The 22,833-nt window shown below is 35.2% G+C and overlaps 1 protein-coding gene across 7 annotated transcripts in view; it reads right to left on the bottom strand.

Annotated features, from left to right (window-relative positions):
• DNAH9 (dynein axonemal heavy chain 9) overlaps window positions 1–22,833 on the bottom strand; it is a 755,194-nt gene that overhangs the window by 650,516 nt on the left and 81,845 nt on the right. For all 7 annotated transcript variants that reach the window (XM_056817453.1, XM_056817454.1, XM_016430769.2 and 4 more), the window contains one exon: window positions 5,456–5,570. In XM_056817453.1, coding sequence (XP_056673431.1) covers window positions 5,456–5,570 — 115 coding nt within the window. The remainder of the gene's footprint in view (window positions 1–5,455; window positions 5,571–22,833) is intronic.

The following is a 22,833-nucleotide window of genomic DNA, read 5'->3' as shown; positions in this document are numbered from 1 at the left end:
ATAGATTTCCAAGCATTTCTGATGGAAAGATAAGACCTAAACAGAAAATATGAAGTCTAAAAACAAGACCCAAGAGAAGTCTAAAAAGGTAAAGAAGAGAAAATTTAAGGGACTCAATAAGGTCAAACTATATATTCCTACATGGAAAGAGGATATTTAATTCTTAAAAATGTTTATTAGTAGTAAAGCAGTTAGAGGTAGTATACATAGGCAGAGGGTATTGGTGTAAGCTGATTAGGATGATATATGCAAAAAAATCAAGGTGTGAAAAATAGGATTGTACTAAGAGAAAAGAGAGAGCTGGAATGGGGTAAATTATCTAACCTAAAGAGGCATGAAAACCTGTTACATTGGAGGGGAGGATGAGAGTAGTGAAGGGCAATGCTTAATCTTTACTCTCATCATAACTGGCTCAGAGAGGGGTTAACAACCATACCATTTGGTATAGAATCCTATCTTACCTGATAAAGAAATAGGAGGGAATTAAGACAAGGGAAGGGGGTGGTAATAGGAGGGAGGTGGAAGTAGGGAGGTGATAAAAAGCAAAACACTGGTGAAGAGGGACAGTGAAAAGAAAAAGTGGGATAAAAAGAGGAAAATAAGATGGAGGGGAATATACAATTGGTAATCATAACTGTGAACATGAATGGTTTGAATTCACCCATAAAACAGAATTGGATACCGGAATGAATTAAAAACCAGAATCATATTACATGTTATTTACAGGAAACACATTTAAGGTAAGGTGACACAAACAGAAGGTAACAGGCTATAGCAGAATATATTGTGCATCATTTGAAGTAAAACAACAACCAACAGGAGTAGTGATCATGATCTCAGACAAAGCTAAAGCAAAAACAGATATTAAAAGCGAAAAGGAAGGAAATTACATCTTGCTATAAAAGTTCTATAAACAATGAAGTGATATCAATACTAAACATATGCACCAAATGGTATAGACTGTAAATTTTTAAAGTAGAAATTAAATTAACTTCAGAAGGAAATAGTAACTATACTAGTGGGGGACTTCAACTTTTCCCTATCTAGATCTGAAGATCTAGATAAAGCAAACCAAAAATTAAACCAGAAAGAAGTAAATGAAGTGAATGAAATCTTAGAAATGTTAGAAGTAATAGATCTCCGGGGAGAAATTAATGGCAATAGAAAGGAATATAACTTCTTTTCAGCATTACATGACTCCTACCCCAAAACTGATCATGTATTAAGGCATAAAGACTTCATAACCAAATGAAGAAAAACAGATATAATAAATGCATCTTTTCAGATCATAATGCAATAAAATTATAATCCATAAAACTGTGGAAAGATAAATAAAAATTAAATGGAGACTAAATAATCTATTGCTAAAAAAGGGTAGGTCAAAAAACAAATTAGAGAAACAATTTTATTAATGAGAATGATAAGGAGGAGACAACATATCAAAATTAATGGGATATGGCCAAGGCAATACATAAGGGGAAATTTATACTTCTAAAAACTTACTAAAAAAAAAAACGGAAATGCACATAAATGAATTGGACATACAACTAAAACAAATAGTAAAAGAACAAATGAAAAATCCTCATTTAAAGACTAAATTGGAAATCCTAAAAATTATAGGAGAAAGGAATAAAATTGAAAGTAAGAGTACCATTGAACGAATAAATAAGACTATAGGAGTTGGTTTTATGGAAAAACAAGTAAAATAGTGTTGGCTAATTTTATCAAAAAAAGGAAAGAAGAAACTCTAATAATCAGTATCAAAAATGAAAAGGGTTAACTCACCACCCATGAAGATAAAATTAAAGCAATCACTAGGAGCTATTTTGCTCACTTACTTGCAATAAAACTGACAATATAAGTAAAATGGTTGAATATTTATGAAAATACAAATTGCTTAGATTAGCAAAAGAGAAAATAAAATCCTTAAATAATCCCATATCAAAATAAATTGAACAAGCCATCAAAAAACTCCCTAGAAAAAATCCCCAAGACAAGAAAGATTCATAAGAGAATTCTATTAAACATGTAGAGAACAATTAATCTCAATGCTATTGAAACTATTTGGGAAAACAGGCAGAGAAGTAATCTTACCAAATTCTTTTTATGAAACAAAATTGTTCTGTTAGCCAAATCAGGAAAAACAAAAACTGAGAAATAAGATTGTAGGCCAATTTCATTAATTAAATGGTTTAATATTAGGAAAAATAACTGAATAGCCAAACTAACAGAAATCACATGATTATCTCAATAGATACAGAAAAAAAGCCTTTGACAAAATACATCACACATTAAAAAATGCTAGAAAGGATAGGAATAAATGGGTCATTCCTTAAAATGATAAGTATTATCTACCTGAAACCTTCATCAAGTGCCATTTGCAATGAGAATAAGTTAGCTTCCCAATAAGATCAGAAGTGAAGCAAGAATGCCTATTATCACCACTATTACTTAATATTGTATTTGAAATGCTAGCTTTAGCAATAAGGAAAGAAAAAGAAATTGAAGGAATTTAAGCAGGCAATGAGGAAACTAAACTATCATACTTCACAATTGATATGATGGTATACTTAGAGAATCCTAGTGAATCTAGTTGAAATAATTAATAACCAGTAAAGTTGCAGGATACAAAAGAAATCCACGTAAATCATTAACATTTCTATTAATTACCAATCAAGTCCAACATTAAGAGTTAGAAAGAGAAATTCCATTTAAAATCACTCTAAGGAATATAATATGCCCCTGGGAATCTGTTTGTGAAGTCAAACACATGAATTTTATGAATACAGTTACAAAACACTTTTAACACAAATAAAGTCAAATCTAAACAATTGGAAAATATTAATTGCCTATGGGTCCACAAAGCTAATATAATAAAAATGACAATTCTACCTACATTTGTTTATTCAGTGCCATACCAATTAAACTACCAAATAATTATTTTATAGAACTAAAAAAAATAATTAAAAAATTCATCTGGAAGACCATCAAGGAAACTAATGAAAAAAAATAATGTGAAGGAAGGAGGCCAAGCAGTACCAAATCTTAAACTGTACTATAAAGCAACAATCATTAAAATAATCTGGTACTGGTGAAAAATAATGGTAACAACAGAGTAGATTAGATGCATAGTATATAGGAGTAAATGACCTTAGCAACCCAGTGCTTGATAAACCCAAAGATCCCAGCTGTTAGAATAAGAACTATGATTATTTAGCAAAAACTGCTAGGAAAATTGGACAAACACCATGACAGAAGCTAGATATAGACTAATATCTCCCACCCAATACCAAGATAAGGTCAAAATGGATATATGATTTAGATATAAAGAGTGATACCACAATTAATTTGGAGGAACATAGAATAGTTTACCTGGAAGATTTCTGGAGAAGTGGCGAATTTATTACCAAAGAAGAGATAGAGAGTATTATGAGATGTAAAATGAATATTTTTATTATATTAAATTAAAAAAGCTTTTCTACAAATAAAACCAATATAACCAAGATTAGAAGGGAAACAACAAACTGAGAAAACTTTTTTATAATAGATGTCTCTGATAAAGGTTTAATTTCTCAAATTTATAGAGCACGAAGTCAAATTTATAAAACTATAAGCTATTTTCCAGTTCCCAAATGGTCAAAGGATATGAAAAAGCAATTTTTAGATGAAAAAGTCAAAGCCATCAATAATCACATGAAAAATATGTGAAATCATTATTGATTAGAGAAATAAAACAACTCACCTCTCTCAAATTGGGCAATATGGCAGTAAAGGCAAGTGTTAAATGTTGGAGAGGATGTGGCAAAATTGTATAACTAATGCATTATTAATGGAGTTGTGAACTGATCCAACTATTCTGGAGGACAATTTGGCATTATGCCCAAAGGGCTATAAAATGGGTATCCTATGATCCCATAACACCTCTACAGGGTTCTGTATCCCAAAGAGATAATTAATAAAGGGAAAGGAATTACATACTTGTACAAAAATATTAATAGCAGCTCTTTTTTGTAATAACAAAGAATTGGAAATTGAAGGTATGTCCATCAATTGGGGACTATCTGAACAAATTGTGGTACATGTTGGTGGTGGAATACTATTGTGCTATAAGAAATAATAACCAAGATGATTTCAGAAAATCTGGAAAAATCTGCAGGAACGGATGTAGAGTGAAATAAGCAAAACTGGGAGGACATTGTACACAATAAAGCTATATTGTATGATGTTTATCTGGGAAAACTTGTCTACACTTAGTAAATCAGTGATCTGGGACAATCCTGAATGGGGAATGCTATCTACCTCCAGAGAAATTACTGTTAGAGTCATCTTTCACATCAGTGTATTTATGGTTTTATTTTGGGATTTTGGTTATGTATGAGTTTGCTCTAAGAAGAATGACCAATATGGAAGTGATTTGCATGACAATATCTATTGATAGGGAAGAAGTAGCTTTAAAGAATCTGACAGCCCTGTCAGCAGAAGAGAACAAAGCATAGAATTAAAAATACGTTAGCCCTGGCAGTTGGGAGCAGAGATGTGGAGACAAACAGTTCAGAGACCCCAACTGAGTAACCAGTCCAATAGAAGTACAGTACTTAATGAGGGAGGAACTCAGGTTATAAGGATGCCCTTATAACAGAAGAATGGGGCTTTACCATATCAGAGCTCTGAGTTGTCTTGGGCACTTGTTTTCTAAGTATGATTCACTACTAATATACTTTACATTTATTTTTCTTCTACCCATTCTTCTTATTCTTCCCATTGATGCTGTGTGTATTTTGGGAGATAGTGTTTGAGGTTTACAGGGGGAATCAGATGCAACTACTTTTCTAGTAAATGTTTTTGCTCTGAGCTAAATGTATCTACTATCTGACTAATAAAAGTAAGTGCACTAACTGAAGCTTGTTGGCTATACTGTTAGGAATGTAGATCCAGAGAACACATTAAACATGAGAATAATCACCCCTCCCAGTCACCAAATCTCTGAGTGCTGAATTGAGGAGGTAGTTCACAGGAGGAGTTGCATTAAAATTCACAATATTGCTGTGACAGACTAACCTTCATTTTCTTCAACCTCTTCCCTAACTAAGCTGCCATATTAAAATATCATTCATAAGCAGGTATGGGACAGACAGAAATGCTTGTTATACAGAAAAAAAGCAGGGAGACTGAGAAAATCCTCAGGGCTTGGACAAAATTTAACTCATGTTCTCCTTGAAATTGACAATATTATACAGAGAAGATAGACCAGTGCTGGTTGTCTTTCTATATCATCTGGTCTCAAATTAATCTTTATACTTATTAGCATTATTATTTTGCCAAAGGTGAATACTGATGAAAGTGAAATAAGAAAGATGATTTTCATCAGCAAGTGAGTCACTGCCACAAAACGCAAACATTCACAATTTTAAAAAAAAACTTATTTGTAAAAAATGTTTTGTACTAAGGTACTCACGGGTGATTGATATGTCTTAGGTTATTGAATGAAATTTCAATTCGTTCTCTGAGTTCCTGAGCCCAGCGGAGACCCCCAGCTACTGCCGGCATGTTCTTGTGTAATTGGGAAAACCCTGGAGAAACAGAGACAAATATATAGCATAAATTAAGGATCCAGAAGCCTTGCTCTTTCACAACAATGTCTAACCTGAGAACTCAACCATATCATTTTTTTTTACTTCATTTACTTTCAATGATTCAAAATTGCCCCAGAGAAAAAAATGCAATGAGGAAAGGTTGGGATATTCTGCTAAAAAATAATTCAGCTTAAGAAAGACAGACCTGGAGCTATAAACCATTCACTCTTCCATAAATGATAGAGTGGCATCAAATTAAACAGGAACATTACAATAATGACAATGGATGTAATACTAAGCACTTCACATGTTATTTAATATAATCTTCCCTAACAATATTGTATATACTTCCATTTTACAGAAAATTAACTGTGACTCAGAGAGATTGTTACTCTCCCATGGCCAAATTTATTGTTGTTTATCTTTTGTTTTCTTAGGGGATCGATGACATCATGGGATGATGGGATAATGTCATGATTTGTGCATAAATTAGATTTAAGTGAAGCAGAATTGCACGAAGTTATCAGCCTCATTTCGCCTTCCAGAGTCATCAAAGTTCAGTGGCAAGTCAAGAGTCAGGACCCCTGATGATAGCCCAGGATGCAGTGTATGACCTTGGCAGCTTCTAAGTCTGACCAAGCTCTAAGCACTCCAGAGTCAGCTTCAGTGATCTTCAAAACCTTTGGAACAATTGTTCTCATTTGTCCATCCATTGCATGGAATCTTTATATGTTTGGGGTAGACATCTCCCAACTGACTGATGAGTTTGTTCTTATAATTTGTTCCATAGTCAAAAAAAAAAAAAGCAAATGTCAGAGGCAAGATCCTTCCTATTGCACACCCAAAGCAATTTCACCTATTCCATGCTACCAAATCCCAACATGGCTTTACAATGAAGAAGCATAAAATTGCTTGGTGTTTTTGAAGAACTAAGATTGAAGAAACAGGAGAATTAATCATTTAAAATTTTATCCTATAGTACTATAGTATACATTTTTCAGGTTCCTGTTTCTTTCTCCTGGAAGATGATTTGTTAAAAGGCTTCCAGAGCTGAAACAGTATAGAAATATTGCTATATTTCTGAAAGGCAAAGCTTTCATCTTGGGACACATCTTCAGTAGCTTTGAGAGTTTTAGAAAGTAGTATGTAATATTTATCAAAGGTTCACTGCATACCAGCATGCAGTTCAGACACATATACATATCATTTATTCATTCTAAAAAAAACCTTTAAATGCCTACTACCACAAAAAGAATGTAAATTTATGGAAGTCTTCAAAGTTCTCAAAGTACCATTCTCACAAGTTTGGTAAAGTAGCATAGTGCATGTATTTTATGTATTATTTTCAGTTGCATTTTACATATGTGGAAACTGAGGGTTAGAGAGCTAAAATTATTTTCCAAAAGCAAGTGGCAGGGCCAGAATGTGAATTAAAGTCTCCTGACTCAAGTTCTAAATGGTTTCTATTATATTATGATACCCAAGACATGGTTCATACCCTCAAGAACTAAATTAGGTAGTATAAACAAAATGGGGATGTTTATTGAAACATTAATATGCTAAAATTAAAGAAAAATAACAAGTTGTCTAAGTTGTTACTTTTTATATATACATCTAGTTTTATCAATACACTATGAAATGAGAAAAATAAAGCATAATGAAAGAATTGGGGTGAAAGGGTAGTCAGAGGCCCCCCAAAATATCAGAAGGCTTTATAAAGGGAAACTAAGTAGATCTGTCTCTCTCTGTTTCTGTTTCTCTCTCTGTCTCTGTCTCTGTCTTTTTCTCTCTCACACACATACACACACAAATAAATATCTGGGTTAGCTAGCTACAAGATAAGATGTTGGAGTTGGAGTCAGAAAGATGTAGATTCAAATCTGGATTCAGAAACTTAACAGGTGTGTGATCCTAAACAAGTCACTTAGCTTCTATTTTCCTCAGTTTCCTCAAATATAAAATAGGTAGGTATGAGGATCAAATGAGATATTACATGTGAATTTTAAAGTACTTTAAAGATACTAGATATAACTTCTAAATCATAGAAGGGAGTGTTGAAGTTTGCAGAGAGAAGTGGCATGAGACCAGCAGGAAGATTCTGGAACTTTGAAAGAGGGTTAGGCTGGGATCAAGGCTGTTATCTGGCTTTCTGGAGAATCTCTGGAGGTGTTAGCTACAAATGTCCTTGGTGGCTAAACCTGTCCTTTTCTGATTGCTGTTTTGCTTGTTGTATTTCGAGACAGTTCCTGGTGAACCTGATTCATCTACAGAGAATGTGAGATTGAGTCTGGATCCTTTTTGGATTTAAGACCTTCCCTGGCCCTAGCAAAGCCTTATAAAGACTCTTTCCTTAAATGTAACAAAGGGTGGTTTAGTTGAAAGTATTAATTAAGATCAGGGTCTAGAGATTTAGGGAATTAGGGAGGATTAGAGTAGGAAATTCACTAAGAAGAAATCCCTGTGAAGGTATATTTAGATCTGGTGGGTATAGGTAGATTAACATTAGTTTAGATTATCCCTTTTCACCTTCCCGTGCTTATTAAACACAACCAACTGTCCCTGTGTTGTATAGTGGTCTGTGTTTATTAACCCAGGGTCTGGCTCTGCCTGCCCTCAGCTTTGGTAGCCTTCTCAAACCAGATTGCTGGCTTAAATTAACCATCCCTGAAACCCAACAGTTATATCAAGAGAAATAAATAATACATGAGTGGAACAAGTTGGTGAAGAGGTAATGAGAATTTGTTAAATGAATGCTGGTAAAAGTCAAACTAAAGTTAGTACTAGTAATAATAATAATAACTAACATGTAAAAAGGAATTTAAGGCCTATTAATATACTTATGAATTAAATTATCTCATTTTATTTTTATAGAGTTAGGATGATAAAATTGTATGGGAAGCAGGTATTATTTTCCCCCTTAGGAAGTAAGTTTTCAGGTCTTTGCTTTAGCATGGTTAAAATAATTACATACAATCAAAAGCAATAATTTAGGATTCTGAGTTTTCCAATTACATATGTATTTTCATTCTTTTGCCTTATGTTTCTAAAATGTTTCTAAAATGTCTGTTTTTTGAAATGATGACAATGTTAAGTTCTGCTCAAATGAAGTAGCATCTACTTCCTAGGATTTTTGTGCATATTAAATGAGATGATATTTGCAAATCACTTAGGATAGTGCCTGGCATATAAATGTGTGCTATCTAAATGCTAGCTATTACTTTAAATTTTTTTAAAATTTATTGTTATTTCTTCACTTATTTATCTCACTCTAGCATTCTTCTACTATAAGCTTAAAGTATATCTAAGTTTTGTTAACTATATCTTCATAAGAATGGCTAGAAAGGTAGAAAAAACAATGACTTCAAAGTCATTCCAAAGGTTTCATGTTAGATAATGAAGTGGGGGTTGGGGAAGGACTTCAGAAATAAAAATTAGGAGGCATTGAAAATGCCCATTATAAACTAGAACGAGAATTCTGACAGGAAAATCTAAGGATCTGGCCAGGAATTTTAGTTAAAAAATCTGATATTTTACTCTGATTTCCTGGAATCATTAAGGAGATTGGTCTGAAGTTCTCTTTCTCTGTTTTTGGTCTGCCTGGCTTTGGAATCAGTAACATATTTGAGTCATAAAAAAGAATTTGGTAAAACTCCTCCTTTGCTTATTTTGTCAAATAATTTGTACAATATTGGGATTACTTGTTTTTTAAATGTTTGATAGAATTCACTTGGGAATCCATCTGGCTCTGGAGATTTTTTCTTAGAAAGTTCCTTGATGGCTTGCTCAATTTCTTTTTCTGAGATGGGATTGTTTAAGAATTCTAGTTCCTCTTTTGTTAATCTAGGCAATTTATATTTTTTGTAAATATTCACCCATTTCAACTAGATTGTCATATTTATTGCTATATAATTGAGTAAAGAAGTTCTTAATAATTGCCTTAATTTCCTCTTCATTCGACGTGAGATTTTCTCTTTCATCTTTGATACTGTTAATTTGATTTTCTTCCTTTTTTATTAGGTTGACTAGTACTTTATCTATTTTTTGTTTTTTTTTCAAAGTACTAGCTCCTAATCTTATTTATTAGTTCAATAGTTCTTTTACATTCAAATTGACTAATTTCTCCTATTGTTTTTAGCATTTCCAATTAAGTTTGAATCTGGGAATTGTTAATTTGTTCTTTTCCTAATGTTTTAAGTTGTAAGAGTTGATCTCTGCCCTCTCTCTATTTTTTTTTTTGATATAGGTACTCAACTATGTAAATTTTCCCCTGATTACTGCTTTGACTGTATCCCATAGATTTTGGTATGACGTTTCCTCATTGTCATTCTCTTTAAAATCTGTAATTGTTTCTATCATTTCTTCTTTGACCCATCTGTTGTGAAAAAGTAGATTACTTAGTTTCCAATTAATTTAAAATTTTCCTTTCAATGGACCTTTGTTAAGTATAGTTTTTCTTGTAGTATAATCTGAAAAAGTTGCATTTTATTATTTCTGTTTTTCCGCATTTGTTTGCAATATTTCTGTGGCCTAGTATACGGTTGATCTTTGTATATGTACCATGTACTGCAGAGAAGAAGATAAATTCCTTTTTTTATTCTTGTTCAGTTTTCTACAGATATCTATGAACTCTAATTGTTCTAACATTTTATTAACATCCCTTACTTCTTTCTTATTTATTTTTTGGTTTGAGTTATCTAGTTCTAAAAGGGGAAGACTAAGATCCCCCACTATTATGGTCTTACTATCTATTTCCTCCTTGAGCTCCTTCAATGTTTCCTTTAGAAATCTGAATGCAATATCATTTGATGCATAAATGTTTAGTAATAATATTACATTATTTTTTGTAGTACCTTTTCAATTTCTACTTTGGCTTTGTCTGGTATCATGATTGCTACTACTGCTTTTATTACTTTGGATGATGCATAATATTTTCTGCTCCAGCATTTTACCTTGAATCTGTGTATGTCACCCTGCCTCAAATGTGTTTCTTGTAAACAAAATGGTGTAGGATTCTGATTTTTAATCTACTCTGCTATCTGCTTCCATTTAATGGGTGAGTTCATCCCATTCACATTAAGTGTTATGATTACTAACTGTGTTTTGCCCTCCATTATATTATCACCTATAGATCACACTCTATTTCCTTTCTATCTATTCCTCCTCACCAGTATTTTGCTTTTTGTCACCGCCCTCCCATTCCCCCTTCCTTTAATTACTCCCTGCTTTCCTTGGCTTGTTCCCCTTCTACTTCTTTATAGGATAAGATAGAAATCTATGCCCCACTGAGTATACTCATTTTTCCCTCTCTGAGCCAGTAACAAAGAGAGTGAAGTTTAAGTATTGCCCATCACCACCCTTATCCTCCCCTCTCTTTATTGATTTTTCTCACCTCTTTATGTTATATAATTTCTCAGTCTCTTTCTCTTTCTCAGTCTCAGTCTCTTTCCCTTCCCTTTTCTTTCAGTGCAACCTTCTCTTTCAGCCTTTGATTGATTTTTTACATGTCATTCATATGCATACATATCATGTCATATATATATATAGTTCCATATCATTACATTTACATATACATCAGATCATCATATATCATCATATACATCATATTATAATAATCAACTTACTTTTCTACCCTCTGAGTAAATTCTTTCTATCTTCTCAGATAATTTTCTGTAGTATGATGTCCAGGCTTTTTCCTTTGTTGTGGTCTTCTGGTAGACCAGTGATTCTTAAGTTGTCTCTCCCGGAACAATTTTCTAAATCTTCTGTTTTGTGAATGAGATGCCTCATATTTTCCTCAGTTTTTTTCATTCTTTTGATTTTGTTTTATAGTGTCCTGCTGCCTTGTGAAGTCGCTTGTTTCTAATTGTTGTATTCTGGTTCTTAAAGACTGGATTTCGTCCCTCGCTTTTGGTCATCCTTCTCCTTCTGGTCTGATTTTCTTTGGAGGTCATCTTTCATCTCCTTTGCCTCATTTTCAAGCTGATTAATCTTGGCTTTCAAGACACTGTTTTCTGTTTCCAGATGACTTATCTTGCGTTTAAAGCTGTCTTCAGCCTCCCTTAATTGTGTTTGGAATTGTATTTTGAGTTCTTCCAAAGCCTGTATCCAATTTGCTGGGTTTTCTGTTTTTTTTTGCTTGGAGTTCCCTCATCCTGCTCTGTTCTGTATACTCTTTGTTCATTGCCTATATAGAAGCTGTCAATTGTAATTTATTTTTTCTTTTTCTGTTGTTTGCTCATATTTATCTCTTTACTCCCTGCAGTTGTCATTGCTCTTGCTTCTCTCATTTTTTTCTGGTTTTGAGCTTTTCTTTCCACCCTCACCCTTGGACTTTTGTCAGTAAATCTCCCAGTGCAGTCTGTGGGGGAGGGGTGTTGGAGCTTGAGCTTCTCTGCCCTCTGGAAGCTGTGATGGGATTTAGTCCAGCAGTCTGTGGGGGAGGGGTGTTGGAACTTGAGCTTTCCTGTCCTCTGGAGGCTTTGATAGGATTAAGTCTCACTGGGTTTCTGGATGTGCCCTGGGGCCAAAACCTTAGGAAGGAGGTGAGGAAATATGGAGTGTCTCCACTGCTGCAACTATGCCTCCCATTCTGCACTCTGTGTTTCTCCTCTATCTGTTTCCCCACTGCCTGTGTTGGATGCTCTGAGCCTGGCTCAGCTTTGTCCACGAGATACTCCCTCCAGACCAGTGTCTTGTCCATCCAGAGGTTCCCGCTGCTGCTGGAGGCTTAGAGCTCTAGGTGGATGAGGGGTCCCAGGACCTTCCTTCTTCCTTCTCCTTAAACTGGAGTGTTCTCAAATTCTGGCTTTTAAGTTGAGTCCAGCAGGGGGGTTCCTTGGCTCTGTCTTGTTGTTAGATTTGATTTCAGTCCCCTAGGAACATTTAGTTTGCAATCAGTAAGGGAGCTTTTTCAGAGGTTTGAATGTTTGCTGCCTTTTTGCCACCATCTTGACTCCACCTCCACATTCCATCTTCTCTACTACTGAGAGTACTTTTTGAGAATTATAGAAATCCTCTTTCCATGTAGACATACATTTTTACCTCAGAGAGTACCTTAAATTAAATTTTCTCTTTTGCATCGGCTATGGGAGAGGTGGGGGGGGGAGGGAGGAAAAGAAAATGATTGTTGTCTCCAATGAATAATGTTTGAAATGACCAAATAAAAAAAATCCCTTTCTTATTTACCTTTCTGGGCTTCTCTTGTGTCTCATATTTGACCTTCAAATGTTTTGTTTAGGTCTGGCATTCCTCAGGAATGACTGGAAATCTTCTGTCTTATTGAATGATCACTTTTTCCCCTGAAAGAGTATACTCAGTTTTGCTGGATAGGTGACTCTGGGTTGTAAACCCAAATCTTTTGCCTTTCTGAATATCATTATTCCATTCCTTCTAATCCTTTAATATAGAAGCTTCTAGGTCCTGAGTGATCCTGATTGTAGCTCCATGATATTTGAATGGCTTCTTTCTGACTGTTGGAAGTATTTTTTTCTCTTAGCTTGGTGCCTCTTGAATTTAAGTATTACATTCCTGGGAGTTGTCCATTGAGCATTTCTTTCTGGATGTGGTCTATGATTCTTTCAGTTTTATTTTCTTGTTCAATTTCTTGTAACATGATATCCAAAATTTTTTCTTCATTGTGGCTTTCAGGTAATCCAATAATTCTCAGATTGTCTCTCCTCGATCTGTTTTCTAGATTAGTTGTTTGGTTTTTTTAGGTAAGATATTTCATATTTTCCTCTGTTTTTTCATTTTTTTTAAAATTTTGCTTTATTGTTTCCTGATTTCTCATGAAATCATTAGTTTCCAGATTCTGATGTTTAAAGCCCATTTTACCTCTGTCAGTTTTTGGTTCTTTTTCACTTGGGCCATTTCTTCTTGCATTGCTTTTCTTTCTTCTTGCATTGCTTTCCTTTCTTCTTGTATCACTTTCATTTCTCTTCCCACTTTTCCTCTACCTCTAATATATGTTTTAAAGTTTTTTTTAAAGCTCTTCCAGAATCTGTGACCAATCCATATTTTTCTTTTGGATTTAGAGTATGTTTTTTTTGCTTTTGCTCTTCCCTTATATGTCTGCACCTTGCTCTTTGTCTCCATTAAAATTCTTTAGAGCTATGTGATTTTTTTCATTGTTGTTCATTTTTTGCTATCTAATTATAGGTAGATTCTGTTCTCTGGGAATTTGGAGTGCCCTCTTAAACTTGAGTCCTTCCTTGATGTTATTTTCATCTTATTTTCTGGGTTGTTACTAGTTTACCAGATGGTCTGAGAGCTAAGGGCTATGAGAATCCACTCCTCCTGCTATTTCAACTAACCCTTAAGATGCTGATAGCTTAAAGACTTTCCTCAGGCTTGGGTATAAGTTTTTTTTTTAATTATATTTTATTTGATCATTTCCAAGTATTATACATTAAAGACATAGATCATTTTCTTTTCCTCCCCCCACCCCCTCCACCCCCCATAGCCGACACGTAAATCCACTGGGCATTACATGTTTTCTTGGTTTGAACCCATTGCTATGTTGATAATATTTGCATTAGAGTGTTCATTTAGAGTCTCGCCTCTGTCATGTCCCCTCAACCACTGTATTCAGGCAGTTGCTTTTCCTCTGTGTTTCCACTCCCATAGTTTATCCTTTGCTTATGAATAGTGTTTTTTTCTCCTAGATCCCTGCAAATTGTTCAGGGACATTACACCGCCACTAATGGAGAAGTACATTACGTTCGATTATACCACAGTGTATTACTCTCTGTGTACAATGTTCTCCTGGTTCTGCTCCTCTTGCTCTGCATCACTTCCTGGAGGTTGTTCCAGTCTCCATGGAATTCCTCTACTTTATTATTCCTTTTAGCACAATAGTATTCCATCACCAACATATACCACAATTTGTTCAGCCATTCCCCAATTGATGGGCATCCCCTCGTTTTCCAGTTTTTGGCCACCACAAAGAGTGCAGCTATGAATATTTTTGTACAAGTCTTTTTGTCCATTATCTCTTTGGGGTACAGACCCAGCAGTGCTATGGCTGGATCAAAGGGTAGATATTCTTTTGTCGCCCTTTGGGCATAGTTCCAAATTGCCCTCCAGAATGGTTGGATCAGTTCACAACTCCACCAGCAATGAATTAATGTCCCTACTTTGCCACATCCCCTCCAGCATTCATTACTTTCCTTTGCTGTTATGTTAGCCAATCTTCTAGGTGTGAGGTGATACCTCAGAGTTGTTTTTATTTGCATCTCTCTGATTATAAGAGATTTAGAACACTTCTTCATGTGCTTATTAATAGTTTTGATTTCTTTATCTGAGAACTGCCTATCCATGTCCCTTGCCCATTTATCAATTGGAGAATGGCTTGATTTTTTGTACAATTGATTTAGCTCTTTATAAATATGAGTAATTAAACCTTTGTCAGAGGTTTCTATGAAGATTTTTTCCCAATTTGTTGTTTCCCTTCGGATTTTAGTTACATTGGTTTTGTTTGTACAAAAGCTTTTTAGTTTGATATAGTCAAAATTATTTATTTTACATTTTGTGATTCTTTCTATGTCTTGCTTGGTTTTAAAGCCTTTCCCCTCCCAAAGGTCTGACATGTATACTATTCTGTGTTTACCCAATTTACTTATGGTTTCCTTCTTTATGTTTAAGTCATTCATGCATTTTGAATTTATCTTGGTGTAGGGTGTGAGGTGTTGATCTATTCCTAATCTCTCCCACACTGTCTTCCAATTTTCCCCACAGTTTTTATCGAATAGTGGATTTTTGTCCCAAAAGCTGGGATCTTTGGGTTTATCATATACTGTCTTGCTGAGGTCGCTTTCCCCCAGTCTTTTCCACTGATCTTCCTTTCTGTTTCTTAGCCAGTACCAAATTGTTTTGATGACTTCTGCTTTGTAATATAGTTTAAGGTCAGGGACTGCAAGGCCCGCATCATATGTGTTTTTTTTTTTCATTATTTCCCTGGATATCCTTGATCTTTTGTTCTTCCAAATGAACTTTGTTATGGTTTTTTTCTAAATCAGTGAAGAAGTATTTTGGGAGTTCAATGGGTATGGCACTAAATAGATAAATAAGTTTGGGTAGGATGGTCATTTTTATTATATTGGCTCGTCCTATCCATGAGCAGTTAACGTTTTTCCAAATTCTCAAGTCTAGTTTTAGTTGTGTGGAGAGTGTTTTGTAGTTGTATTCATATAGTTCCTGTGTTTGTCTCGGGAGGTAGATTCCTAGGTATTTTATTTTGTCTAAGGTGATTTTGAATGGGATTTCTCTTTCTAGTTTTTGCTTCTGAGCTGTGTTGGAGATATATAGAAAAGCTGATGATTTATGTGGGTTTATTTTGTATCCTGCAACTTTGCTAAAGTTGTTGATTATTTCAAGTAGCTTTTTGGTTGAATCTCTACGATTCTTTAAGTAGACCATCATGTCATCTGCAAAGAGTGATAATTTGGTCTCCTCCTTGCCTATTTTGATGCCTTCAATTTCTTTTTCTTCTCTAATGTCCCTGAACAATTTGCAGGGATCTAGGAGAAAAAAAACACCATTCATAAGCAGAGGATAAACTGTGGGAGTAGAAACACCATGGAAAAGCAACCCCCTCAATACAGCAGTTGAGGGGACATGACAGAGGAGAGACTCTATATGAACACTCTAATTCAAATATTAACAACATAGCAATGGGTTCAAATCAAGAAAACATGTAATGCCCAGTGGATTTCCACGTCGGCTATGGGGGGTTAGGGGGGAGGAAAAGAAAATGATCTATGTCTTTAATGAATAATGCTTGGAAATGATCAAATAAAATATTGAAAAAAATAAGAAGGCCAAACTCTTCATGAAACAAAGTTGAAGAAGGAGGAGATAGTGGATGATGATGTAAGATAATGATGTAAGATAAGAAAAAGGGAGAAAAAGCTCTCAGCAAACTGGCTTTAACTGGCAAAATATATGGACTTACAACAATGTATAACTTATACTGTACTTCAATACTGACTACAATTCTTTTTTTTTTTTTAATGAACCATTACCTTCTGTGTTGGAATCAATACTGTATGTTGGTTCCAATGCAGAAGAGTGGTAAGGCTTAGGTAATGGGAGTTAAGTGACTTGCCCAGGGTCACACCACTGGGAAGTGTCTGAGGCCAGATTTGAACCTAGGACCTCTCATCTCTAGACCTGGTCTTCAAACCACTGAGCTACCCAGTTGCCTCCTGACTATAATTCTGCAGAGGTAATATGGAATCTAGAGGAGCCTCATTAAAAATCAGATTTAAGTAGAAACTCTGAAATGCAAACAAAGAATTAAGAGACAGATGGAAATTTAAATTCTTTGAGTATTCTTTGGAAAGGGCTAATCAATAATGGAATTCTTACATTCTACTAGTTTGGTAATCTTGACAAAAAAGTAATGAGAGTACTCTATCATGACCTGCTCATGAGGAAATCATGCTTTCTCTTTCTATCCACAATTTCCTTATCTAAAATTTTCCAAGACTTCAGTCAAGATTACTAGCCTATAGTTTTTTGATTTTGCTTTCTTCCCTTAAAAAAAAAAGATATTTGCCCTTCTCCTATCTCCATCCTTTTCTATTTTCCATCAACTTTGGCTAAGCAATCACATTTGCCAGTTCTATCAAGAACTGCATTCTTTGGGATTGTGTAATTAGAATTTTGTACCCTTGAACTACATTCCCAACATTCCTCTTTCATCCCCACATTACATCCTTACATTTTGTAGATAAAAATTTCTGTAAGTCTGCCGTCTTACTCTCTTCTCCCACTTTAAAGTTCTAGGAAACTGATCTTTGCTCAGGCTATACTTTTCCTCTACTTCAAGTGATTATTAATAAATCTTATAAAATATAATACTTGGAGTTATCATATATTAATTTTATTCTTACATTTATGGAAAGCCACAAAGGGATAGAATTCTATTTTTCTTTTAAGAAAACCTTTGAGTAATGAATAGAGAGTAGATAAATTTTGCAAAGCCACATTTCTCTCCTGCCACTTCTGCTGCCCCACTCCTGCTATTTTTTGTTTGTTTATCTTTTGGTGGCTGCCCCGTCTGCCTGCCTGCTTTCATTTGAGTGACTATCTGAGGCTCCTTGCCAAAAGGGATAAGCCAAGGTTCCTGCACAGAGGGTGAAGTATAAGTCCCCTCCCCCATCCCAACGTGGGTTTTCAAGCCTGTGGTATCCGCTTTTCAGAAAGGGAACCCATCAATCCCAACCCCAGCCTGTCTAATACAGGAGGGCTTCCATGCTGTGGGAGTGGGGACTGAGGTATCATGGGCCACTGGTTTTACCCCCTATTGGGGGAAGGGACAGAACTCTTCTCCTTGTGATGCTTTTACTTCTAGGCAGTGCATACCAAGGTAGCACTATCTACGGAATAGAAGTAGGGATTGCAAGCACGGCCCAGTTTGCTGTCTATCTCAAACAATTCTTGTTGCTGGAGAACCTTAACTAGCATATGCAGCTTACAGTTTGGGGGTATTTTTTCTTACTGCTCTTCCTGGGTGCACTTGTCCTTGCAATTACCTTGAGTAATCATGAGGTTCAGAGGGGAGATACATCTCCCTATACCTACTTGCATTTTGGCCTGCCTAGTCTCTGCAACACATCCAATATGGGGTTTTTCGACATTATGCCTAGTGCATGTATGGGGAACTCCAGAGTTATGATCAAAGGAATCTAGATGGATGATGATACTGAGGAGGGGACAGAATCTTAATGACATCTGGAGGTGAGCTTTAAGCCTTTTCAGATTCCATTATTTTAGTTTTGTTCCCCTCCAAATAGTGAATAAGTCTCTATTGGAATTGGAGAAAAGGACTTATTGTATTTGCAGAGGTTTGCTTTTAAAATTCAATTTTGTTTCTTTAAGTTTACATATTAATCTAATCTAATATCTTCTGTTACACTAAGTCATTTTAAGTTACTGTTTTTTGGCTATTAACTATATGTTCTGTTACACTGTTTTTATTTGCACTGTCCTGATACCATTGTAAAAGCTCAAAGACAACTTGCACAAACCATTTCCTGTGGCAAAACCATAGGTACTTATGGATGCTGTGTTTGTCACCAGATCCATCGGGATCACATGTTGCCTATATGGCCTTTTGTTTCTTTTTGACTTTATTAATTGCCACATAGATGATGATGGATGGACTCCATCAAACTAGTTACAACCTTTATAAAACCTTTGGAGAATTTAATGATCTAAATATCTCAATTGATCATGATATTTAGATATCTTAGAGCACCAGTACCTCTGACTGATCATTTGCCTGTTTTTGAGTTGTTTGTAACAAAAGGTAAAGTTCCATTTAGTAGTTCAAGTGAAGTTCAATAGCACTGTTGTATTTCCCACCTCCACATTTATTAAAAAGGTAATGGAGAAATATTGTTGAGAGACTTCCGGTCAAGATGGTGGCATAGAAGCAGCGAATGTTCAGACCTTGGAAACCCTTCCTTACTGATCACAAACTGAGTGCTCCTAAGACACCGAAATTCAAGCTGAACAACAGGATAGACCTGGGGAACCCTCCTCCTGGACCTGGATCAAAAGATACAGCCCCCAAAAGCCAGAACCCTAGATCACTCAGTTCTAAGGGCAGAAGGAAGGTCCCAGGACCCATCCTCCCCAACCCAGAGTGCTGAGCCCAAGGCAGCAGCGGGAACCCCAGGGCTCTGAGGACTCACCTTGAAAGCAACCTGAGCCAGTCTCCGGGGCATCCAACTCAGACATCAGGGAAACATAGAAGGGGGAAGCCTGTAGTCCCCTGGCTGGGTCCTTCAATCTGAGTCTCAAGGGAGGTCCCAGCTTTAGGGAACCAGCTGAACCCAATCCCATCAGGAGCCCTAAGAGCTACTGAAAGGACAGAAATACCAGGGCCGGCAAAGGGGTTGCTCTGAAGAGCTTATCAGACAAGGTAAAGTGGATGAAAGAAGATCTTCAAAGAAAATCAGACGAGAAGGAAAAAGACGACCAAAAAGCCAGAGATGAAATCCAATCTTTAAGAACAAGAATAAAACAACTAGAATCAAGCGACCTCACAAAGCAGCAGGACACTATAAAACAAAACAAAAAGAAAGAAAAAATTGAGTAAAATGTGAAGCATCTCATTCACAAAACAGATGATTTAGAAAATTGTTCAATAAGAGACAATTTAAGAATCATTGGACTACCAGAAGACAACGACAAAAGAAAAAGCCTGGACATAATAATAGAGGAAATTATCCAGGAAAACAGTCCCGAGGTCCTAGAACAAGAGGGGAAAGTGGAGATTGAAAGAATCCACAGATCACCCCCTGTATTTAATCCCCAACTGACAACACCAAGAAAGGTTATAGCCAAATTCAAAAACAATCAGATGAAAGAACAGATATTACAAGCTGCCAAGAAGAAGCCATTCAGATACCATGGAAACACGGTGAGGTTAACACAGGATCTGGCTGCATCCACACTGAAAGACCGAAAGGCATGGAATACGATTTTCTGGAAAGCAAGGAAACTAGGTCTACAACCAAGAATAAAATACCCATCAAAACTGACTATATTCTTACAGGGGAAGGTATGGTCATTTAACACAACAGAAGAGTTCCAAGCATTCATAAATAAAAGACCAGACCTGAACAGAAAATTTGATGTCCAACCACAGAACTGAAGAGAATCATCAAAAGGTAATTAAAAAGGAGGGGGGAAATTTTTTTAAGAGACTCAATAAGTTAAAATGATATGCATCCCTATAAGAAAAAAGGTCATTGGTAACTCTTAAAAACTGTTGCTATCACCTGAGCAGATAGAAGAATTACACTCAGAGGGAACAGTGACAAACTGTATAGGATGAAAGGACAAGACATAAATAGGTATATAGATATAGGCATGCATAAATACATATACATGTGTACATGACAAGAAACACACATGAAGAAGGTAGATACACATAGGGTGAAAGTAAGAGGATGGAGCCAAATCTATTGGGCATCAAATGATAAAAAGAAGGCAGGAGTAGCAATCATGATATTGGACAAAGCCAAAGTAAAAATAAATCTAGTTAAAAGAGATAGGGAAGGTAATTATATCCTGATAAAAGGCAGTATAGACAATGAGGAAATATCTGTACTCATATGTATGCACCAAATGGCAGAGCATCCAAATATTTAAAGGAGAAACTAGAGGAGCTCAAGGATGAAAAAGATAGAAAAACTATACTATGGGAGATCTGAACCTTCCTCTAACTGAACTAGATAAATCAAATGAAAAAAATAAATAAGAAAGAGGTGAGAAAAGCAAATGAAATTTTAGAAAAATTAGAATCAGTAGACATATGGAGAAAAATAAATAGGGACAAAAAGGAATACACCTTCTTTTCAGCAGTACATGGTACATTTACAAAAATTGACCATGTACTGGGGCACAAAATCAGTGCAAACAAGTGCAAAAAGGCAGAAATAATAAATGCAAACTTCTCAGACCACAGTGAAATAAAAATAATAATTAGTAAGGGTACATGTATAGATAAATCAAAAATTAATTGGAAATTAAACAATATGCTACTCCAAAACCAGCTAGTTAAAGAACAAATCATAGAAACAATTAATAACTTCATTGAAGAAAATAACAATGGTGAGACATCCTTTCAAAACCTATGGGATGCAGGCAAAGCAGTACTCAGGGGGAAATTTATATCCTTGAGTTCATATATAAACAAATTAAGAAGGACAGAGGTCAATGAATTGGGCATGCAAATTAAAAAACTATAAAGTGAAAAAATTAAAAACCCTCAGATGAAGACTATATTATAGATCCTAAAAATCAAAGGAGAAATCAATAAAATTGAAAGTCAAAGAACTATTTATTTAATAAATAACACTAGAAGCTCCTACTTTGAAAAAAGAAATAAAATTGACAAAGTACTAGTCAGTCTAATTAAAAAAAGAAAAGAAAAAAACCAAATTGACAGTATACAAGATGAAAAGGGAGACCTCACCTCTAATGAAGAGGAAATCAAGGCAATCATTAAAAACTACTATGACTCTTTGCAGATGACATGATGGTCTACTTAAAGAATCCTAGAGATTCAACCAAAAAGCTAATTGAAATAATCAACAACTTTAGCAAAGTTGCAGGATACAAAATAAACCCACATAAATCATCAGCTTTTCTATATATCTCCAACACAGCTCAGAAGCAAAATCTAGAAAGAGAAATCCCATTCAAAATCACTTTAGACAAAATAAAACACCTAGGAATCTATCTCCCAAGACAAACACAGCAACTATATGAACACAACTACAAAACACTCTCCACACAACTAAAACTAGACTTGAGCAATTGGAAAAAACATTAACTGCTCATGGATAGGAAGAGCCAATATAATAAAAATGACCATCCTAACCAAACTTATTTATCTATTTAATGCCATACCCATTGAACTCCCAAAATACTTCTTCACTGATTTAGAAAAAACCATAACAAAGTTCATCTGGAATAACGAAAGACCAAGGATATCCAGGGATATAATGAAAAAAACCACAAATGATGAGGGCCTTGCAGTCCCTGACCTTAAACTATATTACAAAGCAGAAGTCATCAAAACAATTTGGTACTGGCTAAGAAACAGAAAGGAAGATCAGTGGAAAAGACTGGGCGAAAGTGACTTCAGCAAGACAGTATAGGATAAACCCAAAGATCCCAGCTTTTGGGACAAAAATCCACTATTCGATAAAAACTGTGGGGAAAACTGGAAGACAGTGTGGGAGAGATTAGGTTTGAATCAACACCTCACACCCTACACCAAAATAAATTCAAAATGGATGAATGACTTAAACATAAAGAAGGAAACTATAAGTAAATTGGGTAAACACAGAATAGTATACATGTCAGACCTTTGGGAGGGGAAAGGCTTTAAAACCAAGCAAGACAGAAAGAATCACAAAATGTAAAATAAACAATTTTGACTACATCAAATTAAAGAGCTTTAGTACAAACAAAACCAATGTAACTAAAATCAGAAGGGAAACAACAAATTGGGAAAAAATCTTCATAGAAACTTCTGACAAAGGTTTAATTACTCAAATTTATAAAGAGCTAAATCAATTGTACAAAAAATCAAGCCATTCTCCAATTGATAAATGGGCAAGGGACATGGATAGGCAGTTCTCAGATAACGAAATCAAAACTATTAATAAGCACATGAAGATGTGTTCTAAATCTCTTATAATCAGAGAGATGCAAATAAAAACAACTCTGAGGTATC

This window comes from Monodelphis domestica, chromosome 2 (genome assembly GCF_027887165.1).
Source record: "Monodelphis domestica isolate mMonDom1 chromosome 2, mMonDom1.pri, whole genome shotgun sequence".
NCBI lineage: Eukaryota > Metazoa > Chordata > Mammalia > Didelphimorphia > Didelphidae > Monodelphis > Monodelphis domestica.
This window is presented reverse-complemented; position numbering and strand designations above follow the sequence as displayed.